The following is a 20,578-nucleotide window of genomic DNA, read 5'->3' on the forward strand; positions in this document are numbered from 1 at the left end:
TTTGGAGTCCTCTTTTTGTTTTTTATCTTTGAGCCCTGTAATCTTTCTTTTATAATATATATATATATATATATATATATATATATATATATATATATATATATATATATATATATATATATATATATATATATATATATAAAAATTTGTTGTTTGTATTCATTTGCATTTTATCTAACACTACTATTACAAATGAATATGCACAGTAACACCCATGCCAATTGGAGTGGGAAGAGTTTTTAGGAAGTGTGTTACCTACAATCAAATCAGGTTTGAACTATCCACCCCTCGCCTTTAAAGAGTTTGCTTCATGTGAAAATCTACTTCATCGCATGTCTGTGTAATTGACCGAAATATCTCTTCTCTCTCGGTGTGCCATCGTTGGTCACCGGTTGCCACTTCTCTGACCCCTATCAAAGCCAAATCCCTTGAGGCACACTGGTGTTTTCTGTAGGTTATTGTGTCATGGTCTGATATTCACACTCTGGAAACATCTGTCCTCAACTCCTGGACTGCAAACTGGACTCCTCCTTCCACACCCGACATTGTGTTAGAAGACCTGAGGCAAATCATACACACGTAGAACCCAGTAAGCCCAGTAGAGCCCATCATTCACCTGCTGGTGGCAAATGCTATGTTCATATGCAACCTGGTGTCTACCCTTCTTTTGTCTGAGTTTACCAAGGGAGTTGTTTCTGATTTAACTGTCTTATTTCTCTCTCGGAGGTGGTGGTGGTGGTGCTGGGTAGGGGGCTGGGTGGGGGAATACTAAGGGCTTACTGTAGCATCTCTAAGCTCCTTGGACTAGGGTGGGAGGGGGTGATGTGTGGCTTTGCGTTCAATGTGTTATTTACAAAAGTGATTGTACTGTTTTGTATTGTTGTGTAGGAAAAGTGTTATGTATGCATATTTTCAATAAAGCATTCAGGGTTTTGGAAAAAAAAAAGGCACATGGAAGTTTGATGGGGCAAGAGGTTGTGAAGGCCCGCAGAACAACGTTTGAGATACCCAGAAAACTCATCTCTGCCACCCTTAAACACAAAAAGGGGATCCAGGTTGGCCCTAAATCACTGCTTTTGGCAAAGCAAGGTCTGTAGTGGAGGACACTGGGTTGAAATTGTACTTTGTATTCAGACATTTATTTCTTGAAAGCGATGTCTGGAGCCAGACCATCTGGTAAAAGGGCAACTTCAATGCCATTAGGAATAATAAAAACAGTTGCCAATAAAGTGACGTTATTTTGAGTAAGCTTTGTTGTTGTCTGTACATTTTTGTACAAAACCTGACATTTACTTTAGGAAGTAGGTGCACAAGGCATGGGTGCTTGTAAAATGTGTTAGAATATCTACTTTGTAAACCCAAGGTGTTCAATATTAAAAATCAACCAAAACAATTATGAAGTAAATAATCCTGTGAATTGATATGGACAAAATATATAATAAAACCTTAAAAATGTGAAATAATCCAACACTTTTTTTAACCTGGTTGTTGCTTTGCAGACAGCATAACTAGCTCTGCCTTGTTTGTCTTGACTGACCAATAATGGCTTTGAGATAAAGAGTGGTTTTATGAAATAAAAAAGGCACATTGGGTGGAAAATGTTATCAAATTAAAAGAAGAATTTGGAAAAATTACCTTTTGAAATAAAAGTTACTGGACTGAAATAAAAATGATCTGCAATAAACTCTGTTATTGTGGGAAAAAATACATAATGAAAGAACATTTCATAATAATGACATTAGGTTTTTAAGTTGTACTATTTTGTTATAATAAATATTAGACTTTTTTATTTCATAATGTTGTATTTATTGATCTGCAGTCAAGATCTGCACTTCACTCAGATCCAACCATTATAGTCAATGGTGAAGAAACGTTTAATCAGTTTATCTGAAGCATTTAAAGGCCTTTTTTACTGACCTCTATGCTGTTATGGATTTAGGAACCTCCTGAGAAGTAGGAAAGCATTTTGCCTTTACAGCAGAAGAGACGCAAGATGTGTGGGCTGTTTTCCTATAGGCTGCTGGCTTTATGAATTTATAGTTAGCGTGCAGGTCTCTTCTGACTGATAAGGCTAACATACACAGCACAAACAACATAGCCATTATGGAAACCCAGCTGACATGTGTTTGTTTTGCTGTATCTGAAAGGGGAGGGGCGTCCACACTGACGTCATACTGCTCCTCCCACCTCCCCCCTCGTCTCACAATCTCGCTCAGTGTCTACAAGCCAAGAACCAGAGTACCATCGAGGGGGTCTAACTGGCTGTCATCCGAGCTCCCACGGCAGTCATGGCGGCGCCGTTAGCACACTTCGATGAGGACTGGCAGGAATTTAACGAATTCAAGCCGTCCTCGGCGTCGGCCGACCAGCTGAACTCAAATGTGGAGTCGACGTCGGGCCTAGACGATTTCTCAGACCTGGACAACAGTTTCTCCGGGGAGATCTGCAGCTTCAAGTCGATGGAGGACCTCGTTCATGACTTCGACGAGAAGCTGACAGTGTGTTTCCGAAATTACAACACCACGACGGAAAACATCGCCCCCATTAAACCCATCACAGAGGAAACTTACTTGAAAGACGACGAGTGAGTGTGCATTTTGTGCGGGCTTTTGTTTTTTACGCTAACTTTTAATCTCTTTGCTAGCTAGCCACGTTAGCCTCACCAGGCTAACCTAACGTTGAGGTAACCCAGTGAAGGATATTAGCTTAGCTGCAATCAGTGTCCAAAGTTTATTCAGCTAGTGCATGTTTGTGAAACGAAATTGCCTGTCTTGTCGTAATATAACAATTCAGAAGCGGAGAAGCAGAAACACGTTACAGTCTTACAAATGACAAATTCAATAAATTTTTTTGACTGTTTGGTCCAGAAGGGATGAAGCAAGAGTCTGAATTCTTTTACATTAGTAATGTTGGGCGCACGTGTGTGTGTGTGTGTGTGTGTGTGTATGTGAGAGAGAGGAGGGATCATGCCACGTTACCAATACTTGATTGCATGCTAGATTGGTTGATTTTAGCTATTAAGCCACTGATCCATAAAGTGGATATTGAGAGCAAGTGATTGGCTGTTGACCCCTGCACACTTGCCCTTTATCCTGTATTTAAATTACCTTTTGACTTGACCTTCAGGAGCCCTGTTGTCCCCTCTTACTGCAAACAGACACAATATGTCATGTTTCATACATGTAATCGTTACTTTCTGAAAGGTTACACTGTCAGATGCAGCTCTTGTTATCACAGAGGTCCTCAGCAGTTGTTGTATCTTATAGACACTCAAATGTTACAACAACACATTCACATGACACCATGCTCTTACTTCCCAGCAGCTATTCGCATCAATCCCACACCAAGCATAGACATCACTGCAACTACAGAGCTGCGAAGGCTGCATTAAATCACCCTCCTCTCACCTTCTTCCTCTTCTTCTGATCACATATTGTGTGTGTGCGCTTCCCCTGCTTTACCAAAAGGGAACTTAGTCATGTATGCACCACACACAAGTATTTCTTCACTTGAGATTTGGACATGACTGAACTAGGACTTAGGTGTGGGAGTCCCATCACTGTAGACAGCTTTGTCCTATGTTATCACAGGATTGTGTAATTGGTTGTCAATATAGACCTATGCTGACGTTGACGATGAAAATGTTCTTTAAAAGCAATAGTTTAGGGCTGCAACTGCTGATCAGCATTATGTTGATGAGCAGAAAATGAATCAGCAACTATTTAGATAATTGATTCATCATGTTAGTCATTAATTTAGCAAACTGCCAAACATTTTCTAATTTCAACTTATTAAATGTGAGGATTTTCTGCTTTTCTACATTTATATAGCTTGTTTCTTGCTTTATATCACTGTAAATTGAAAATCTTTGCACTGTTGGTTGGACAATATAAGACATTTGAGGAGGTCATCTTGGAAGGTCCATTTTTTTCCCTACTATTCATTGACCAAATGATTAATAGATTCAATTAGACTTGACAGTTTTCAGCAGATCAGGCAGCTATTTTCTCAACTGATGGATTAATTGTCAGCTGGTCTCTGAAATGTCAAAGAAAAATGTGAAAAATGGAAAAGACAATTTCCTAATGTCCAAGATGATTGTTGCTTGCTCAACCGACACTCCAAAACCAAAAGAAGTTTATCTGACAAACAGCACATTTTGACACAAGAAACTAGTGCAGGTTTGGTATTTTTGCTTGAAAACTGATTTGAACAATTAACCCTTTTATCAAAATTGTTGCAAACTAATTGTTTCAGCTGTATGGTGGTAACATTGAAGCTAATATTAGATAAATATCTAGCAGGTTACATCACAGATATTAGCCACTTGGACATGAGAACTGAGGACTTGGGAATGGACTAGAACAAGTCCTTGGACATTGGGTTTTTACCTCGACATTTTGTAACCTATTTGCAACTTTGCCACAGACATACACACTGACAATTATAAATACAGCGGGGAGAGCTTGTCACAGCAAAGAGTAGCAACATCTAATGCAGCTAATGGTTCACTAAATGTTTAGGGGAATGTAGACAGGCATCTCAGACAGGGAGAAGATCATCTGTGGTTGCTGTAGGTAAAGAAACAGTGGAAAGAGGAAATAGAATAATTGGACAGCAGCCCCGTGAAGCCCAAAGAGCAGTGCCAGGCTCAGTGAGAGTCTTTTCTGGATGACTGCACTTTGCAAGACGTGCCTAGGCGCTTAACAAGTTCTCCAGCAAGACCAGGGCTCAGACGAACAACGGGGGTGACAGGGACGAAATGTGTGTGTGTGTGTGTGTGTGTGTGTTGGGGGGGACTGAAAAAGCAAAATGTGTTTGTGTTAAAGCCAAGTTGTGCATGTGGAATTATGTGTGCCCACTGTGTGCAAGATCAAACAACATCCGCATAAATATATTCAAGCAAGAGATTCAGACAAATTGGCACGGTGTTGAAGTAGAAACAAGAAAACTGGTCCCCTGAAATCTTGACTGGCCTTGGGTTTGAATGTAAATGCTGTCAGCGGAACTGAAGCTAATTGTGTATTTTGGCACATGTTTGAGACAGTGTCTTTGCTTGAGGCAGAGGGGGAAAAAAAAAAACAATTCCTGACAGCCTTCGCCCTATTTAGAAAAAACCCTCACAACCCCCCACCCCAAGCTGTGCATGAGCACTTCAGGGGGAAACATGCAAGTTACATAAACACTTCCCTGCATGTGTGTGTGGGTGTGAGAGAGGGTATGACGATGCAGAGCCACTCTGACACATGGGTTCACAGCATCAACCCTCGCTCTGCTCGCAGGGCCGGGAACATAGTGACTTGCGTGTGCACTTTGAATTTTTATTTTCTGCACAGATTTGATTTTCGGTGTTTGAAAATGTGCGTAATGCCAACAATAGTGAGCTGTGAAACAGGAGGTTAGAGCGCCTCATAGGCTTGGGCAGGGTATTTAGAAATCCTGGCAGTATGACTTTCAATACCGTCAAAATACAGGCGTTACTTTCTATGAAAATGATACGGAGATGCTGTATTGAGCTGATGTATTGTACAGTAGTGTACACCCTCAATGTAGGCAGGCGAGTAGGGTTAGGTGTCGTGAACCAGTTTTTAACAACCATGCATTCGTTAAGACATGTGCATTTTGATTCTGCTTATCGGTTCCTAACTTTTTGCATCAACGCTGAAAAAGTGCTGAAAAGATAACAACAAAGCAAAGTGCAACACCTGCAGTAAGGATATTTTGTGCAAGGGAGGAAGCACGTCGAGTATGACGAAGCACTTCAACATGGCGTGAGTCATTAATCGAATAAACGATTATTTGACGACCATTATGTTAAAAAGCAACTATTTGGATAATCGGTTTGAGTCATTTTTCTGTTTTTTTGTATTTGATTCCAGCTTCTTAAATGTTTAATATTTTCAGGTTTCTTTGCTCCTATATGAGCATAAACTGAATATCTTTGGGTTGTGGACAAAACAAGACATTTGAGGACGTCATTTTGGGCTATGGGGCCCTTTTCACCTTTCCTGCCATTTTATAGACCAAATAACTAATCGATTAATCAAGAAAATAATCGACAGATTACTCAACAATGAAATTAACTGTTAGTTGCAGCCCTACTCACACCGCCCACTAAAAGGAGCTAAGAGCTAGCAGGACTAGTAAACAAAAAAAATTTGGGTTGAGTCAGCCAACACGGATGAAGCTGTGTGCACATCATCTCTGTGTCGGTGTCTGCCGCGGCAACAATTGCAGCAAGAATCTGTGGAAGAAGGCGCTTTTCCCCGATATGTTCATTATTCTATGGGCCATAAGTATTTAAACCCAGCAAGACATGTCTAATTAAGTTACATGCTATAAGTGCTACAATGACTTCAATTCACCAGCATACTTCACAACCTTTCACGGGAGACTACCTTTATTTTTTATTATTTCCCGCTGCCGGTTTCCTCACGTATTTCCTGTATTTCTTCTGATTTATGACAAATGTTCAAATGTTTCTGGCAATGTGCGGTGCATATAAGCCATAAAACTGTCTCTCTCTGCTGTTTTCCAAAACGTGATGCGGGAGATTTTATTTCAAATTTGGTGTACATGTATACATGCACACCTTTTGCAATGACCCTTCAAATCTGGCAACCAGTAAGTTTTAAAAAAAAAGAATAAGATGGCAGCTTTCACAGTTGAACAGTAATCTTGTTTGTTTAACAGACTCCACGCCACCATCTGCTCGGCTGTGACGTGCTCTCTGCCAACTTGCATGCAGCAGAGAATTGTAAACATACATCACTCTGCTGATATTATCAGTAAACTTAGAAAATAATCTGATGATCTAAACATATGGTACTTAAATTGGTATAAATGACACGTGATTGAGGAGTTGTTGAATTCGTCAGTGTTTTCAGGCGGCTGCTGTGAGATGCAAGAACACAGTGAGGTGGTGAGGGGGTGGTCCCACTGCAGGACCCGCTGTAACGCTGCCAAGTAATGCAGTGTCACTGTAAAAAGAGAAGGAAACAGGGTTTGTCTTATCTCCTGTGAGTGCGAAACGCTTCACATATCGTTTGTCCTTTCGCTCATTATATTATTCTTCAATCCCAATTATGTCATGAACCCCTCTTTGCTTTCCTCCAGGGTGTGGAATGCTCTGACAGATAATTATGGCAACGTGATGGCTGTGGACTGGAAGACATCGCACACTCGCTCCCTACACCTGCCCACCCTCAACCTCACTGAGCTCGAGGTACCACAGACACACACACACACACACACACAAACACACACGAGTCCTCTTGTCTGGTGTTTCAGACACACAGTGTGCGCTCTGCAGCCTGTGCGTTCATAATTCTGCACTGTTTTTGAAAGGTCACCTTGCAGGAGAAGAGACACAAATGTAAGCAGTTTGCTCCGCAGCCTTCAATCTGCTTAACCACCTGTTTGTTGTCTCATCCAAGTTGTCTCTGTCTCTTTCTTTCTCTCCTTCTCAAAATCTCTCCCCTCCCTCCCCCGATGGACAGAAGTTGGATAACCAGTCTCTGGATCTGTCGGACGACGAGGAGCTGAGGGAGCAGATGGATATGCACTCGATCATCGTGTCCTGCATCAACGATGAGCCGCTCTTCACAGCTGAGCAGGTAACTCTTCATGCTCACAGCGGTTTGTGGTGCGTTCACGTGGGTTGTTTTGGAACCCATCATTTGGAAAACTAAAAAGGACGGAGTCTCTGTCTGTACGTGTGTCGATTTTCTCAACAACCATTCATCCCATAGGAGCCCGAGAACCCCCCAAGTTCTAGATGCAGCATTTCCAGCCCCACAGTCTCAGTCTGGGACAACATTATACCCAGAACCATGTAAACTCTGAACAGCACTGGTTAGATGTCAATTTGAGTTTTAATCTCAACGTTCTGATTAGTGTTGTTAAAAAAATTGATTTTTTGATACATATCGATTGTGAATATTTCAAACGGTTTTAGTACTCATTTTCCACAGTATCAATCCTGAAAATGCGCTTCTCTTCTCCGCGACAGCGAGCTGATACACACACCGCAGCTGTGCCCACACAGCCCCGCCTCCTGTCATTTGTCGCTTTCTTCTTGTCTCATTCGCTCCGTTTTAAATAGGCGTTTTTTCCCCCCTGCCAGTTTCGATAAGTCCTGCCCTACGTCATCGTACTTCCCAGCTTTGAAAAACGTGTTTCCCTGAAAAATAAAAGCGCAAACAGCTTTAGGAAAGCCTTCTTCTTTTTTTGTTTGTTATGTTGCAGTATGTCTCAGAGTATTGACCTTATCTTTCTCAGCCAGTGCTTTTTCCTTATCAACTGCAGCTTCCTCGGAGTCGGACTCATTTGACTCTGCAGGACTTTCCTCCTTATCCATCTCTGCCTTATCCTGCGACCACAGAAGAATAAATCTTTTGTAATCTAACGTTACTCCACGATTTCATAGATCATGTTAAGTATATTTTATAAGAAAGCACACCACGTCAAACTTGTCCTGTGATTGGCTAGTACTCTTCACTTGTGATTGGATGCTGGCAGAGGATACAAGCAAGCCCATATGAAAGTGACAGCACAGAGCGGTGCTAACAAAAGAGCAAAGCACCTGCAGGACTGACACGCCGCCCTCTATAAAGAACATGGAGAGGTTGGAGACATCTCTCCTGTCAACAACACTAAAATATTAAACAAGAAGGGCAGTAAACTGTTGTTAAGATAGTTGTCCTGTTGTTTGCCCAACAGACATTTATAATTCTCAAAATTAAACTAATCCCCCTCAGAGCTATCGGACCTGAGGAATCTCAGACAGCAGAGTTTCAGTTGACAGGAAATACTAAGGTGAGAAGTAAATTAACTCATGCTGTTCTGCTTAACACACAGTATTATTAACTTTACTTACTAAGATAAGTTGATAAGATAATTCAGTAATTTAATCAATGTCGTTTTAATTTTCCCCAGTGGTATTGAATATAGATAGCAGTAAATATTTTATTCATTCACTGTTAGGTCTGGATGAAAAACTTAACTATGATATGATAAAATTAACAGTTAGCCTATAATCAAATCTTTTAATTGTGTAATGCTTTGACATTTTTAATACAGAAAACATTTTCACATTTAGCTTTTTTTTCATGTGTGCAGTATGTCTTTGGTTTGCATTAAGTCAATATAATGTTATTTAAAAAAGCAGCAATACCAATAATGGTTATTAATTTAGGTGTGGCTCATGTCTAAAACTGGTGGTATATTGTAATATAACTGTGTTGTTAATAAAGTTGAAGCAAGAGGGAAAAACTGGTGGTTAATGCAGCACAGTGCTCGGTGTTTTTCACAGAATTTTGGGCTGTTTGAGGGCTGAAAGTTCAATTGTTCAATTCAAATGTTTGCACTGCAAATTCCAGGTTTTACTGGAAGCTGCTTTGTGTCCTGTTTTGGGGGCCTTTCCTTTGTGCAACATATTTACATAATATGCAGATTCCTGGTTCATGTAAAAACAACAAATGTAGCCTAATCTTAGGCAAATAAAAGCCCATCCTGTTCACTGATGTTTTCTGTTTAGCACGACATTATATTGAGAGCATGTTCAGTTCCTTTTTGTTTGCTTCATGCATACACACACATACACACAAATGTAACATTCTGGTCGGGATATTTCTTCCTCAGAGGCTGTTATAAATCTTGTGATGATCTAAAATAGTTTTCAGAGAGGCAAACTACAGACCTAACAGACCTGGAACAACTGACAAATGACTTTGTTTGCTGGTCATATTCCAGTTGAGATTACAGCTTACTATGTTGAATCTCTAAACCTCTAATAAAATAGCAACTCACAACAGACTCTTGTGCCGCAGTGCCGCACATACATTTGGTTTGACCCTGATATTGCTTATGTGGCTTTCACATACGTCAGCTGTGGCGAGACATACAGATCAGACTGGAAACAACCTTAATCTTGTGTCACAGCAGCTGGAGTGATCTGCCTGACTGCCCTGTTGTTTGTTAAACCTGAAGGCCTTTGATCTTTACATTAATGTGGAACTCTGGCAAGGGGGCCAGTAGCTTAGCAGGCACCAAAGGTAATAGTATTAAACCGGGAATCATTGTTTTAAACTGCAAAACCAGCTGGGAAATGACACACCTTCCTCCTCTATAGCCACAAAAATAGCACAGAAAATTGTGAGCATGTTATGATTTGTCTATTTTTTTTTTTTTTTTTTTTTTTTAGGTGATAGAGGAGATAGAGGAGATGATGCAGGAGTCTCCCGACCCAGAGGATGACCAGAGTCCCTCACAGTCCGACCTGTCCATGCTGTCTCAGGACCTCCATGCCCTGAAACGCTCCGGCTCGAACACTAGCTACGAGGATCGTGAGTACCGCTTTGGTTGGGGTACATTTACAAGAAGAGAATGGATAACGGATAAAGCTTTGAATGTCACTGTGCTCACCCCTCCCCTTGTGAGACAGCGGTGCTTTTTCACTCTCTACTGCCATTTGACAGTTCTCTCCATCCCTTAATGAAGTGTAATAGGTCGCACAGTCTGGCACATGAATAAACGGCTACACACACACGTGCGCGCATTCTTATGTAATGTGTAACAAACGCAAAAAGACAGCAATTATGTTGTTCCTACATGTTATATAATAACAGCATACATTTGGTTTGAACACAATTTCTAATGCCAGACTGGTATTGAGCTTTGCCGTAAGGCTATAGATTTAGTTTCAGATATCTGCATATATTAACTGTAGTGTGTTTAACATTTTAGACAGTGCGTAATGAGTGTCTCAAAGTGTGTGCACAATAATAATAATAATGATACTTATTTTTTGTACAGCTCTTTAAAGAGGACTTAAAGGCAGTTTACAGTCCATCACAGAAACATTAAGAGCAATTTTGGTACAAAAACAACCACAACAATGATAAAAAAAAAAATGGAAAAAAACAAACAATATTTGCGCTGAGCAGGGTACTGGCATCTTAAATTTACATCACATCCATCTTTGCTCTTTGCCTTACCTTAGGATGCACTTCAATGTGATGTCTTTACCTATTCTAATCTTATTTACCTTGAATGTGTACTTGCTTGTATGTTACCAAACAAGATTGCCGTGAATGGACAATAAATTTCTGTCACTTTTAAAAGAAGATTTTCACATGTGCAACTCTACCGTGCTTCCACACAAACCCGTACGCACAACATATAAATATACTCTATGTCACTTTACTTCTTTCTAATATACCTACACCCCATCCTCAGGGCTGCGTCAGCTGTCTGTATCTGAGCTGACCGAGAGTCTGGAGGAAGTGGAGACAGCCATTCGCCGTTACAGCGAGGAGCTGATCCAAGCTCTGGCCCTGCGAGACGAACTGGACTACGAAAAGGAGGTACTTTCTTATTTGTGTTGTTTTGTTATGTTTTTCTTTCCCTCAGTATATACTGCATCTGTGCCTGTCGAGTTTGTGAAAAGTTAAGAACCAGTCCAAAAATGACCAAGTTAAGTTCCATCCAGCTGACTTTGAACATGAAAACAGAGTCATAACTGTCACCATTGACTTGGCTTCATCCACACTACTCTGGTTTTTTTAAACAGTTTTATAACGAATACGATCTTCTCCGTCCACAGCAGCGTTTTAGCTGCGTATCAGAGTTGATCTCTGTCCATATTAAAACGACTGAAAACGTACGTATCTGCCGTTGAAAATTTGTCCGGCGAGTATTGCATCATCTGATCAGCTTTTCTGATCGGCTGTTTTAGAGACCACCGATCAAACTAGTTAAAGCCATTATCGGCCAATTTCAATCGGTGACCAATCGATTGAAGCATCCTTATGCCTTGTGCAGACTACACGACTTTCAGCATCGGCCAATCGCCCTGCTGTTCACACTACACAACTTGCCATCTTGTGACGGGAGTCTTGAAGTCGTTGTGCCGTTCACACTGCGTGACTGATCGGTGAAAGGGGGTCGCACACTGCGCGAGCTGACAGCAACTCTGACACCCGACGCTGGTCTCCAAACCACATTTTGTCAAGAAAACACACATGAAACGGGAAATAACGTGAACCTACACACGAAACAGCTGTTGTTTGTTATTATAGAGATACCAATTATAAAGACAGAATATGGGTGACAGAATGGATTAACACACGCAGGTAGCACGGATTGTCTGAGCTACAGAGAGCTGGAGGTGAGTAAAAAGTGTTTTGCAGTTGAAAAAGTAGCTGCCTGCTCTCATTGGCTGGATGTGGACGTCGATTCGGCCAACTCTTCCAGATATTTGGCATGCTAGATATCTGGCAAATGTCGGTGATGTGTCAGAAATGTGTCGGGGAGCCATTTTGATGCGTCCTTGTGTAGTTCACACATAAGGACTGGCAACCGCCGATCGACCGCTGATGTACCCCCAATCACAGGCTTTAGTTGTGAGCAAACAGACTGCAGCGGTCACAGTGTTCTGTAGGCCTGAGAGAGAGAGTGTGTGTGTGTGTGTGTGTGTGTGTGCGCGCAGTGAATCGCTTGCAGCTTTATTTTCACAATGTAATTTGCTTCAATGTCATGACTCTGTCTCTGTCTATTTTTAACAGTAGATAAAAATAGATTTCTCTTAGAGCATTGCATTTATAATATAAATAAAGCAATACAAAAAAAGTAAATTGCAGTTTGATCCTAAAAGTTTTGTATAAATAATCAAACAGGTGAAGAACAGCTTCATCTCGCTGTTGATCGAGGTGCAGAACAGACAGAAGGAGCACCGAGAGCTGCTGCGGAAGAAGAAGAAAATCAGAAGTACAACTACAACCGGGCCCAATGGCCAGAGGACAGCCAGCACACACATACCGGGCACGGTGAGTCATGTGGTGGGAGGCATAAACAACAACAAACACACACACACCCTGTAAGCATGTTTCTAATGACTATCAGTGAGGTAGACATGCACTTAATAAGCGGAAATGCATGACAAGATGGTTTGATGGGGGAGCTGCTTTTATACTAGCACCAAGGGTTTGTGCCAAACCTTTTTTTCCTTCCTTCCCTTTAATATAGAAACTTCTGTATCTGTCTTTACTCTGCTCTTTTTCCTCCTTCCTCTCACTCCTTTTAGCTCCTCACTCTGGAGGGACTCTCCAATGTCATTCAAAATGGCCTCCGTCAAACCTTTGGCAACACAGAAGGGGACAAACAGGTGCCCCTGCTCTTTCTTTCAACTCGCATCTTTTGTTTTTTACTTTTTTTTTTTCTTTTTTTTTTCTTTGCAGACATTTTTCTGTCCTCTTTTCTGTCTTCTTATTTATTTCATCTTTTTACCACGGGCATGTCCGTTTCCTCCTCAACAGCCACCACTGGTGTTTGGTCACTTATTTTTTCTCTTTGTGGTTGATTTGAATTGTCTCTTTTTCTTCAGATATGTCTTATCTTTTTTTTTTCTTCATAACTTGATTTCTGTCCTTCACTTGTCATCTTATTTATTTTACTTGATCATATTTTGCAGCTTGTCTATTTAGTTTTAAGCCAAGATGATCATAAACATTTACATTTACTCTAGTAAGTCTGAAAGGTTGAAACCAGTTGCATACAAGTCTATGCTTGCTTATCCTATTTTCACATGTCGACATCATATTTAATCACAACGCTGAAGTTGATTTCTTCTAATATCAAAGTAGGAGACTGTACAATGCAAAGAAATTTGGCAATAATTGCTTTTTAATATAATTATCCACCTGCATGTGTCAGTGTTTTCCCATTGTGTCTTACATGATCCTTTCTTTTTCAGTACCTGACCACGGTAATCCCTTATGAGAAGAAAGCGGGCTCCCCGCCTGTAGAAGACCTCCAGATCCTCACAAAGAGTGAGTGTATCAACACACACACACAAAGTGGACCATTAATGACACAATTAGATATGGTATTCTCTGCAGCTTGTAGCTTTTTTTGGGTTTGTAGCAGTTTTCATTGTATTTTCACAATGCAATGTGCTGCTCTCTCCCTGCTAGTCCTCCACGCCATGAGGGATGACAGCGAGAAGGTCCCTGCCCTGCTAACAGACTACATTCTCAAAGGTAAACACACAGCCTTTCCTCTGATCAGTTTTATCTGCTTTCCCACACGTTTGATTTAAGTGAACGGCAACATTAGTCATATCAAGTTGGTTTATTGCAGTGATGTAAGAAGCCTGAAAGATGATTTTTCTAACCGCGTCCCAAAAGTTTTTTTTTAATTTTAGTTTTCCTGCCAGGGTTTCAACAACTCTGCCTCTGATTGGTTAAGGTGAGGGAAAGGGTGGGATTGGGGTTAGCGTTAGCCAATCAGAGGAAGAGTAGGGGGCAGGACTTGCCGCAGAGCTGGTGTCTGTCATATGAGAGATGCTGAAACTCTGGGAGGAACAAAAATGAGTCAGTCACGCTCCCCCCTGTTGCTTGAAAGAGGAAGTACAAAATTAATTTCTCCTCTTTTTAAGGGGAGCTGATAGTAGGAAAAACAGGATGCTGCAGAGAAAAGAAAACAGTAGCACTTATATTAAATAAAGGGAAGGGGGAAAGTGCTTTTCTTGCCAGCCTACACTGTTGACCTGTACCTTCCTTGTCTTTCGTCTGTGCTGCATTGCCCTTTGGGTAGCTCTGGTATGAGAACAGTGGAAACTGAGGTTCGTGAGGCACTGACACATTAACACAGAATCTTCACCTCCAGCCTTCTTCTTCTGAGCCCTGTCAAACGCCCCTCTCTCTTTCTCTTTCTCTTAGTACGCTCACATAGTGTCACACTCTTCCCCCAAACAACAACAGCAGCTTCCCCCCGCTCGCTGTGCGCTGTAGTGCCCATTGTGCTGTGCAGTGCTTGTGGCTGCACTACACCTACCCTGAAACACATGCAACACGCTCCCCTTTTACTGCCAGCTTGTAGTAGCAGCTGTTCACGTGTCTGCTTCTCACCTGTTTTTTTTTTTTTTCTCTCTCTCTTCTCTCACCCCACATTCTTCCCCGTGGTAGTTGCTCTTCCATCATTGACAGCTCTATCTTCATTGTGCCACGGCTGGGTATCAAAACAGCATTGGTAACCAGCTGATCTGCTCTTGTCTCCACAGTTCTTTGTCCCACGTAAAGCCAAAGGCGAGCCTCCTGTTTCCAGAACCATCCATTGGACTATCAGAAGAGGGTTCTGGTAATCCGGAAAAACCCGGATATCTCCAAATCTTCCTTCCTCTCTATTTTTCAACACAGACTTTCTCTCCTCGTGGCATTTTTTTTTTTTTTTTTACTCCACTGTTTTTGCCACTGTTGTTGCTCCTAAGATTTTAACTCTAGCTATAACTCCTCAGTCTGTATAGTTCTTCTCATTTGTAATGTTTTAACTTTTTAATGCCCGAATGCTAAAACCCTGTATATCCTGACTGCATGATGACTCGTCTATGGATGCCTGTAATCAGTATTAGTCCAAACACCTACCTTCCTGATTAGTGGCTCTTGAATGCAGAAGGGTGAGGTGTATTTTGATTCCACAGGCTTCATTGGCAGGCCCATGAGAGGGAGATGCAGTCCCATCTGTCTGTTTTGTAAATCAAACGCATTTGCATCCTTGTAGTTCATGCCTGACAGAATAAACAAATCCTGGCGGAATCTCCGAATCTGATCGTGCCAGGCTGGTTGTGGTATTGAGCATAAATCCTGTTTTTCCTGTAGGGAAACCTTTGCTTTGATGGCATGTGTTGATTAGTTGCATATAATAATGCATTTGGGGTTGAAAACCCTTTAATTTTAAAATCCAAAGTCATAGGCCCACCGCTCTTTGCATGTTGCTTTTGGATTTATGCTCAATATTTGCTGTTAGTTGAATGTTAAAATGAAATATTTTGTATACGAACAGAAATTGCAAGATTTTGGGAACTTTTTACTTTTTGAAAAAGGGAAGGGGGAAAAAAGTGTAATGACATGAGAAAGTAATAGCTGGATGAACAAAAGCATATTTTTGGAGGTTTTTTTTGTGAGATTAGGGAATTGCCAGTTTTGTGACCACACTGCAACATCGTTTTGTAAATGCTGTCCATTGACCTCTGAACCTTCGAATAGTGACCGCCATCCCCAGCAACTTTATCACTTCCCCGGGAGTCATCATTACCCGATTCTGCAAATACCTTGCATAACTTCTTTGCACCAGTAGAAAATGACTGAACTGATCTTATCGTTAGATAAATAGTGTCGTTAAGATTATGTTAGGTTTGATAATTGTGTGGTTAAGCTTCTGTTATAAGATGTGGGTTTTCTCTATCCGTTCATCCTTCAACTGTCGCGTAATTTTTGTGGTAGCATTTTAGTCTGTCGGTGATCTGGTCATGTAGTAGCGGAATATGTGGTGGTGGATGTACTTAAGAGTCCGTCTTCACTAGATTAGCGTAGTGGAGCTTAAGCTAGTGGTGCCAAAAGCACGCCAACATGTAGGATTGTTGTCATGCTGTAAAATACACTTTGTGATCCAAGCCCTGCAGCAGCTTTGTCAAAGTTGAGAGAATCACCCTGATGATGTCATGGTCATCTCGGCTTGGGCTTGAGACTATACATTTAAGACAGAGAAAGCCTGTTCAGACTCGAGGCATGGCCCGGGCCCCAGTGGTTTTAGAGCTTACCCCGCACCAGAGGGCCCAAGTCAGAATATGTCAGCGTCTGCCTGCAATGCAATGCTAAATCACTGGAGCATCCCTTTAAAACCACACTCCCCCAATCTAACACTACACGTTGTCGCCAAGTTGGTACACTTAACTTTCAGATCACCAGCGACCACAGATGCACCACATTCTGTCGGATCAGGTCTAGTCTAGCTCTCAGGTACGCTCATCAGTGTTAGTAGTTTAAAATCTTGTCCTGAAAGGTACTGACATTCCTGAGTCTTTGTATGTTTCTGGTAACATTTTTATCAGCTAGCTCTTCAACTTGCTGCACTTTTATCTTTTTACAAATTTCTCTTAAACCCGGACGAGCCGGTGGAGGTAAAAATGGTAGCCTCTTGACTAAATCAGGGTAGCATTACAGATGTTGATAATGTTGTGACTTTTTTGAAAACACAATTTAATGTTTAAAGTCTGAGACGCCACTAATAGTAGTAGGAGTAGCTAGCAATGAAATGGTACGGGCGAAAACCTCTGTAGAGGCTGCAGTAGCATCCGCTCGGTGTAGCAGTCTAGTGACGATAATGTAGATGCAGTTGAGAAAAAGGAAATAACTTTTACTGGTTACATTGTTTAAGCATGTCTCTTATGCGTATGGCTAGAAGAAAACGAGCATTGGAGGAATAAAAGGGGTGTGATAAAGTTGGGGAAAATTGCACAAAAGGTTGCTTAAATTTGAGGGGTCTATTTATCCTTTCAAAAGCTTTTAGTGCTATATTTAACTATTTATATGTAACTGTTGTTTTTACTGTTCCCAGCTGTGAAAACGTACACAACCTAGCATGTGCTACAGGCACTTTACTGCTGCAAACACATTTCTAATAATGAAAAATCTGTTTGTTTACGGACAGATTTATATCACACTAAAGGGACGAGTGCATGTTGCAATGGAAACCAGAAAACTCAAAGCAAATGAGTATTTAATTTAAAAAAAAAAAAAAAATTTAACTGTTAAAGATATCAAAAGGGCCAACATCAGAAGTCTTGTGGCAGTGAAACACATGAGCCACCTTAAGAAAACATCCCTTAAATAATCAAAAATAGTCTTACAAAAGGTTAAATGAAAATGGTCACGACAGCAACCATGTAAACCTTATTTTGTTTAATAATGAAATGGCAGTTGCTGGAGGATCTCGTCTCAGTCCAGAGCCCCTCCTCTGGTCTCTTAGCAGACATATCAGTAGAGATTTATATTTATATATGTGCAACAAAACGAGCAACAGGAAAAGAGGCTGCCTTTGTAAATGCCTGACTTATTTTTTTTTTTTGTACATTAAACCAACTCCTTTTGTTTTTAATGCATTATAATTCCCCAGTTTGGGGTTTTATGTTTACGGTCTCACGTGGTACTGCAGTACAGTATATTAATTTATTATGTATATGTTTGTTTTGTAACCATATTATTTGACTGTAATGGTACAAGTGTTTTGTGCCCACATTGCATCTCATTTTAAATAAATTAATATGTGAAGACTTTTATGTGGTTTCGGCTCAGTGTGAGTGGGTGTGTATGTGTGTGCAGAAATTGTAAAATGCATAATTTTTTTGCAGTTTCATTAAATCCATTCTGTGCCCGCAAACATTCATATCAATAAGAAACGCTGTCCTGTGAAAACCATGGATCTCCCAAACGTGAACCTTTTCACAAGCAAAGAAAAACGAGCCTGTTTTTCGCTTTGTGGTAATGTCAGAAAACACTATAGGTTTTATTATGGTTAGTTAATCTTTGTCTGAACCTATAAAGGAATCCTGCCGAGACAAAATCATCAAAGTTGTGCAACAGTAAAATTGATACTGCAGGTATTTGAATTAAATATTTACAGCGATTACAATATAAAACCAGTAGTAACCTCTCATGCACGAATTATTAATTACAAACAATTCCACTGTTGCATGATGTCCACATATGTGGACAGTTGTATTTTGGTGTACAAAAACTACATTTTACTCAAAATTTTAATTTATAAAACATAAACTAATACGTTACTGTAATATTTTTTGTTTTTTACCTTGATTGACCTCTTTGAAGAAGTTTTTCACAGAGAGTAACAACTGAGTATCCATGTTGCTATCAATCAACTGATGCTGTCCTCAAATGACTTGGAAAACATAACAATGATATAGTAACCCAAATTGGAGTTAAAATAACTGTCCACAAATGTGGGCACCATGCATGAAAGGGTTAAAAGTTTATTTTCGTACCTCCTACAACAAAGTCTCACATACCTTACGAGAACCTGGAAAAATTAAATGTGATAATGATTCTGATATATTTCCCTTTGCTAAAACTCAAATACATTAATATGTAAGTGTGTCTTGATAACTACTCGTGAATATTTGCAGAATTCCCCAGACTGTTTGGATGTTGAGGTCAAACTTCTGCAGTGAGGACGATGAGGCCTGAAGCAGGTGGTGTGAATCATTTACTCTTTTTAATAAAGTAGCAACCAACCATTTCCACTCCCCATTTTCAATCCATCAAGTTTTTGTTGAAATCCTTGCTAACCAAATATTTCCCATCTTACCAAGTCTGACCAGACCAGATCTGCTCACTGTAATTTGTTAACCTCATCACTCAGCTTCTGGCAAAATGGCCCAAAATACATCGAGTACTGAGGGGGAAAAAGATAAACACAGAAGGGAAGGGAAATCTTTTTGTGCATGGTCCTCTGCTGACTGACTTAATGGCACTTGCAAGCTGCATCCACCAGTTCAATTAGTGTTTCCTTGGATTCACCAGAATGCAAGTTCACAACAGGTTTTGCTCTTCCATTAACCAAAAAGCCTCCAAAGACGTGAAGACTACAGATGTTTCCAGTCACAGACAGCAGATTGAAAATAAACGTTACAAGGATGCATCTTACAAAATTACCAAATTAAAGTCCTCTCTTTAGACAGAATATAGATAGAAATGGATAACTACATCTTTGTTTTGTCTTTTTCTCAACATGTGGGTTGAGTCTGTATTCACTGATGAGGAATTTCAATGTTAAGCATATCCTTTCACACTTCATCCTTCCCACTCAAAATTTATCTTGTCCAGTTGCGTTTAACTGTCAGGACTGTGACATTCCTGCTACACCTCTTCTCCACGTTGCCACAGTTATTCCACCGATCCTGTAATGAGTCATGTTTGGCTCCTCTGACCTCTTCACATCTCCTGACCAGCTACAGTGTTACCTGGTCGGGACTTTTTGATGTGAATGAGTGGCGTTGCTTTTCAAAAATGTTAAACATCCAGGGCCAGTGGTCCTGCCAGATTGTTTTTTTTAATAAGGTCATCCACAGGTCACACGTTGGTGTCAGTGAACATCGTGTGCTCCTTCCTCACAGTGCTGAAACCTTTGACGGTGTCAACAAATTCCTCATCGTCCATAAACTGTAAGGGAGAAGAACAGGTTGTTAAATGGAGGATAAGTCACTTTGAAGTGTTTTGGCTTGTTAAATAGGTCCCTGCATCTGTGTTAATGTCTACTTTTTTCACCTATGTGTTGGTATATTGGTACACAGCTTGAAAATGTGTTTCATGCCTGTGTTCGATGTTAGTAAGACATTCTTTTCTCGAAGACCTGAAGTGTCAGAAAACGCTATGCAATAACAGTCCACTTTGTGATGTGACTGTGACACCAGAGTGGACTGAACAGGTTCAGCATACGTTTTTGGGGTCTCTCACCATCCCACTGTCATGGCCTGAGATGTCTGGGTCCCACGCTTCGTCGTCTCCTGTGAGGGACTTCCCGTCCATCACCTGGCTGACGCTGCGCCTCAGGGAGTTCACGCTGAGGATCCCCAGCTCACCCTGCGGTGGGACCTCATCGACGGGCTCACATTTAGCATCCAGCACCTCCTGGTAAGAGGGCAGACAGACAATTGTACTATGCCCATTTGCAACCAAATTTTTTGTATTTGCTGGTGAGGCATTGTGTGTGTGTGTGGGGGGGG

The 20,578-nt window shown here is 40.8% G+C and overlaps 1 protein-coding gene and 1 long non-coding RNA gene across 3 annotated transcripts; one reads left to right on the top strand and one right to left on the bottom strand.

Annotated features, from left to right (window-relative positions):
* Window positions 1–2,229: 2,229 nt before the first annotated feature.
* Window positions 2,230–18,113, top strand: fez2b (fasciculation and elongation protein zeta 2b). Of its 2 annotated transcripts, XM_046060581.1 has the most exons (10): window positions 2,230–2,584; window positions 7,117–7,225; window positions 7,500–7,616; window positions 10,205–10,346; window positions 11,239–11,366; window positions 12,678–12,827; window positions 13,754–13,829; window positions 13,974–14,039; window positions 14,596–14,623; window positions 15,062–18,113. In XM_046060581.1, the coding sequence occupies exons 1-9, from the start codon at window positions 2,289–2,291 to the stop codon at window positions 14,604–14,606; spliced, it is 1,095 nt and encodes a 364-aa protein (XP_045916537.1). In that variant the 5' UTR covers window positions 2,230–2,288; the 3' UTR covers window positions 14,607–14,623; window positions 15,062–18,113. The 2 variants fall into 2 exon arrangements, with proteins under 2 accessions (XP_045916537.1, XP_045916536.1); XM_046060580.1 differs by lacking the exon at window positions 14,596–14,623 and having other exon boundaries at window positions 2,231–2,584.
* A 936-nt stretch (window positions 18,114–19,049) lies between these two features.
* LOC123977691 lies at window positions 19,050–20,458 on the bottom strand. Its single transcript, XR_006826741.1, has 2 exons — window positions 20,310–20,458; window positions 19,050–20,015 (listed from the first exon to the last, which is right to left on the bottom strand). It is a non-coding gene; the product is annotated as an uncharacterized LOC123977691 (long non-coding RNA).
* Window positions 20,459–20,578: the final 120 nt, after the last annotated feature.

This window comes from Micropterus dolomieu, linkage group LG10 (genome assembly GCF_021292245.1).
Source record: "Micropterus dolomieu isolate WLL.071019.BEF.003 ecotype Adirondacks linkage group LG10, ASM2129224v1, whole genome shotgun sequence".
Taxonomy (NCBI): Eukaryota; Metazoa; Chordata; class Actinopteri; order Centrarchiformes; family Centrarchidae; genus Micropterus; species Micropterus dolomieu.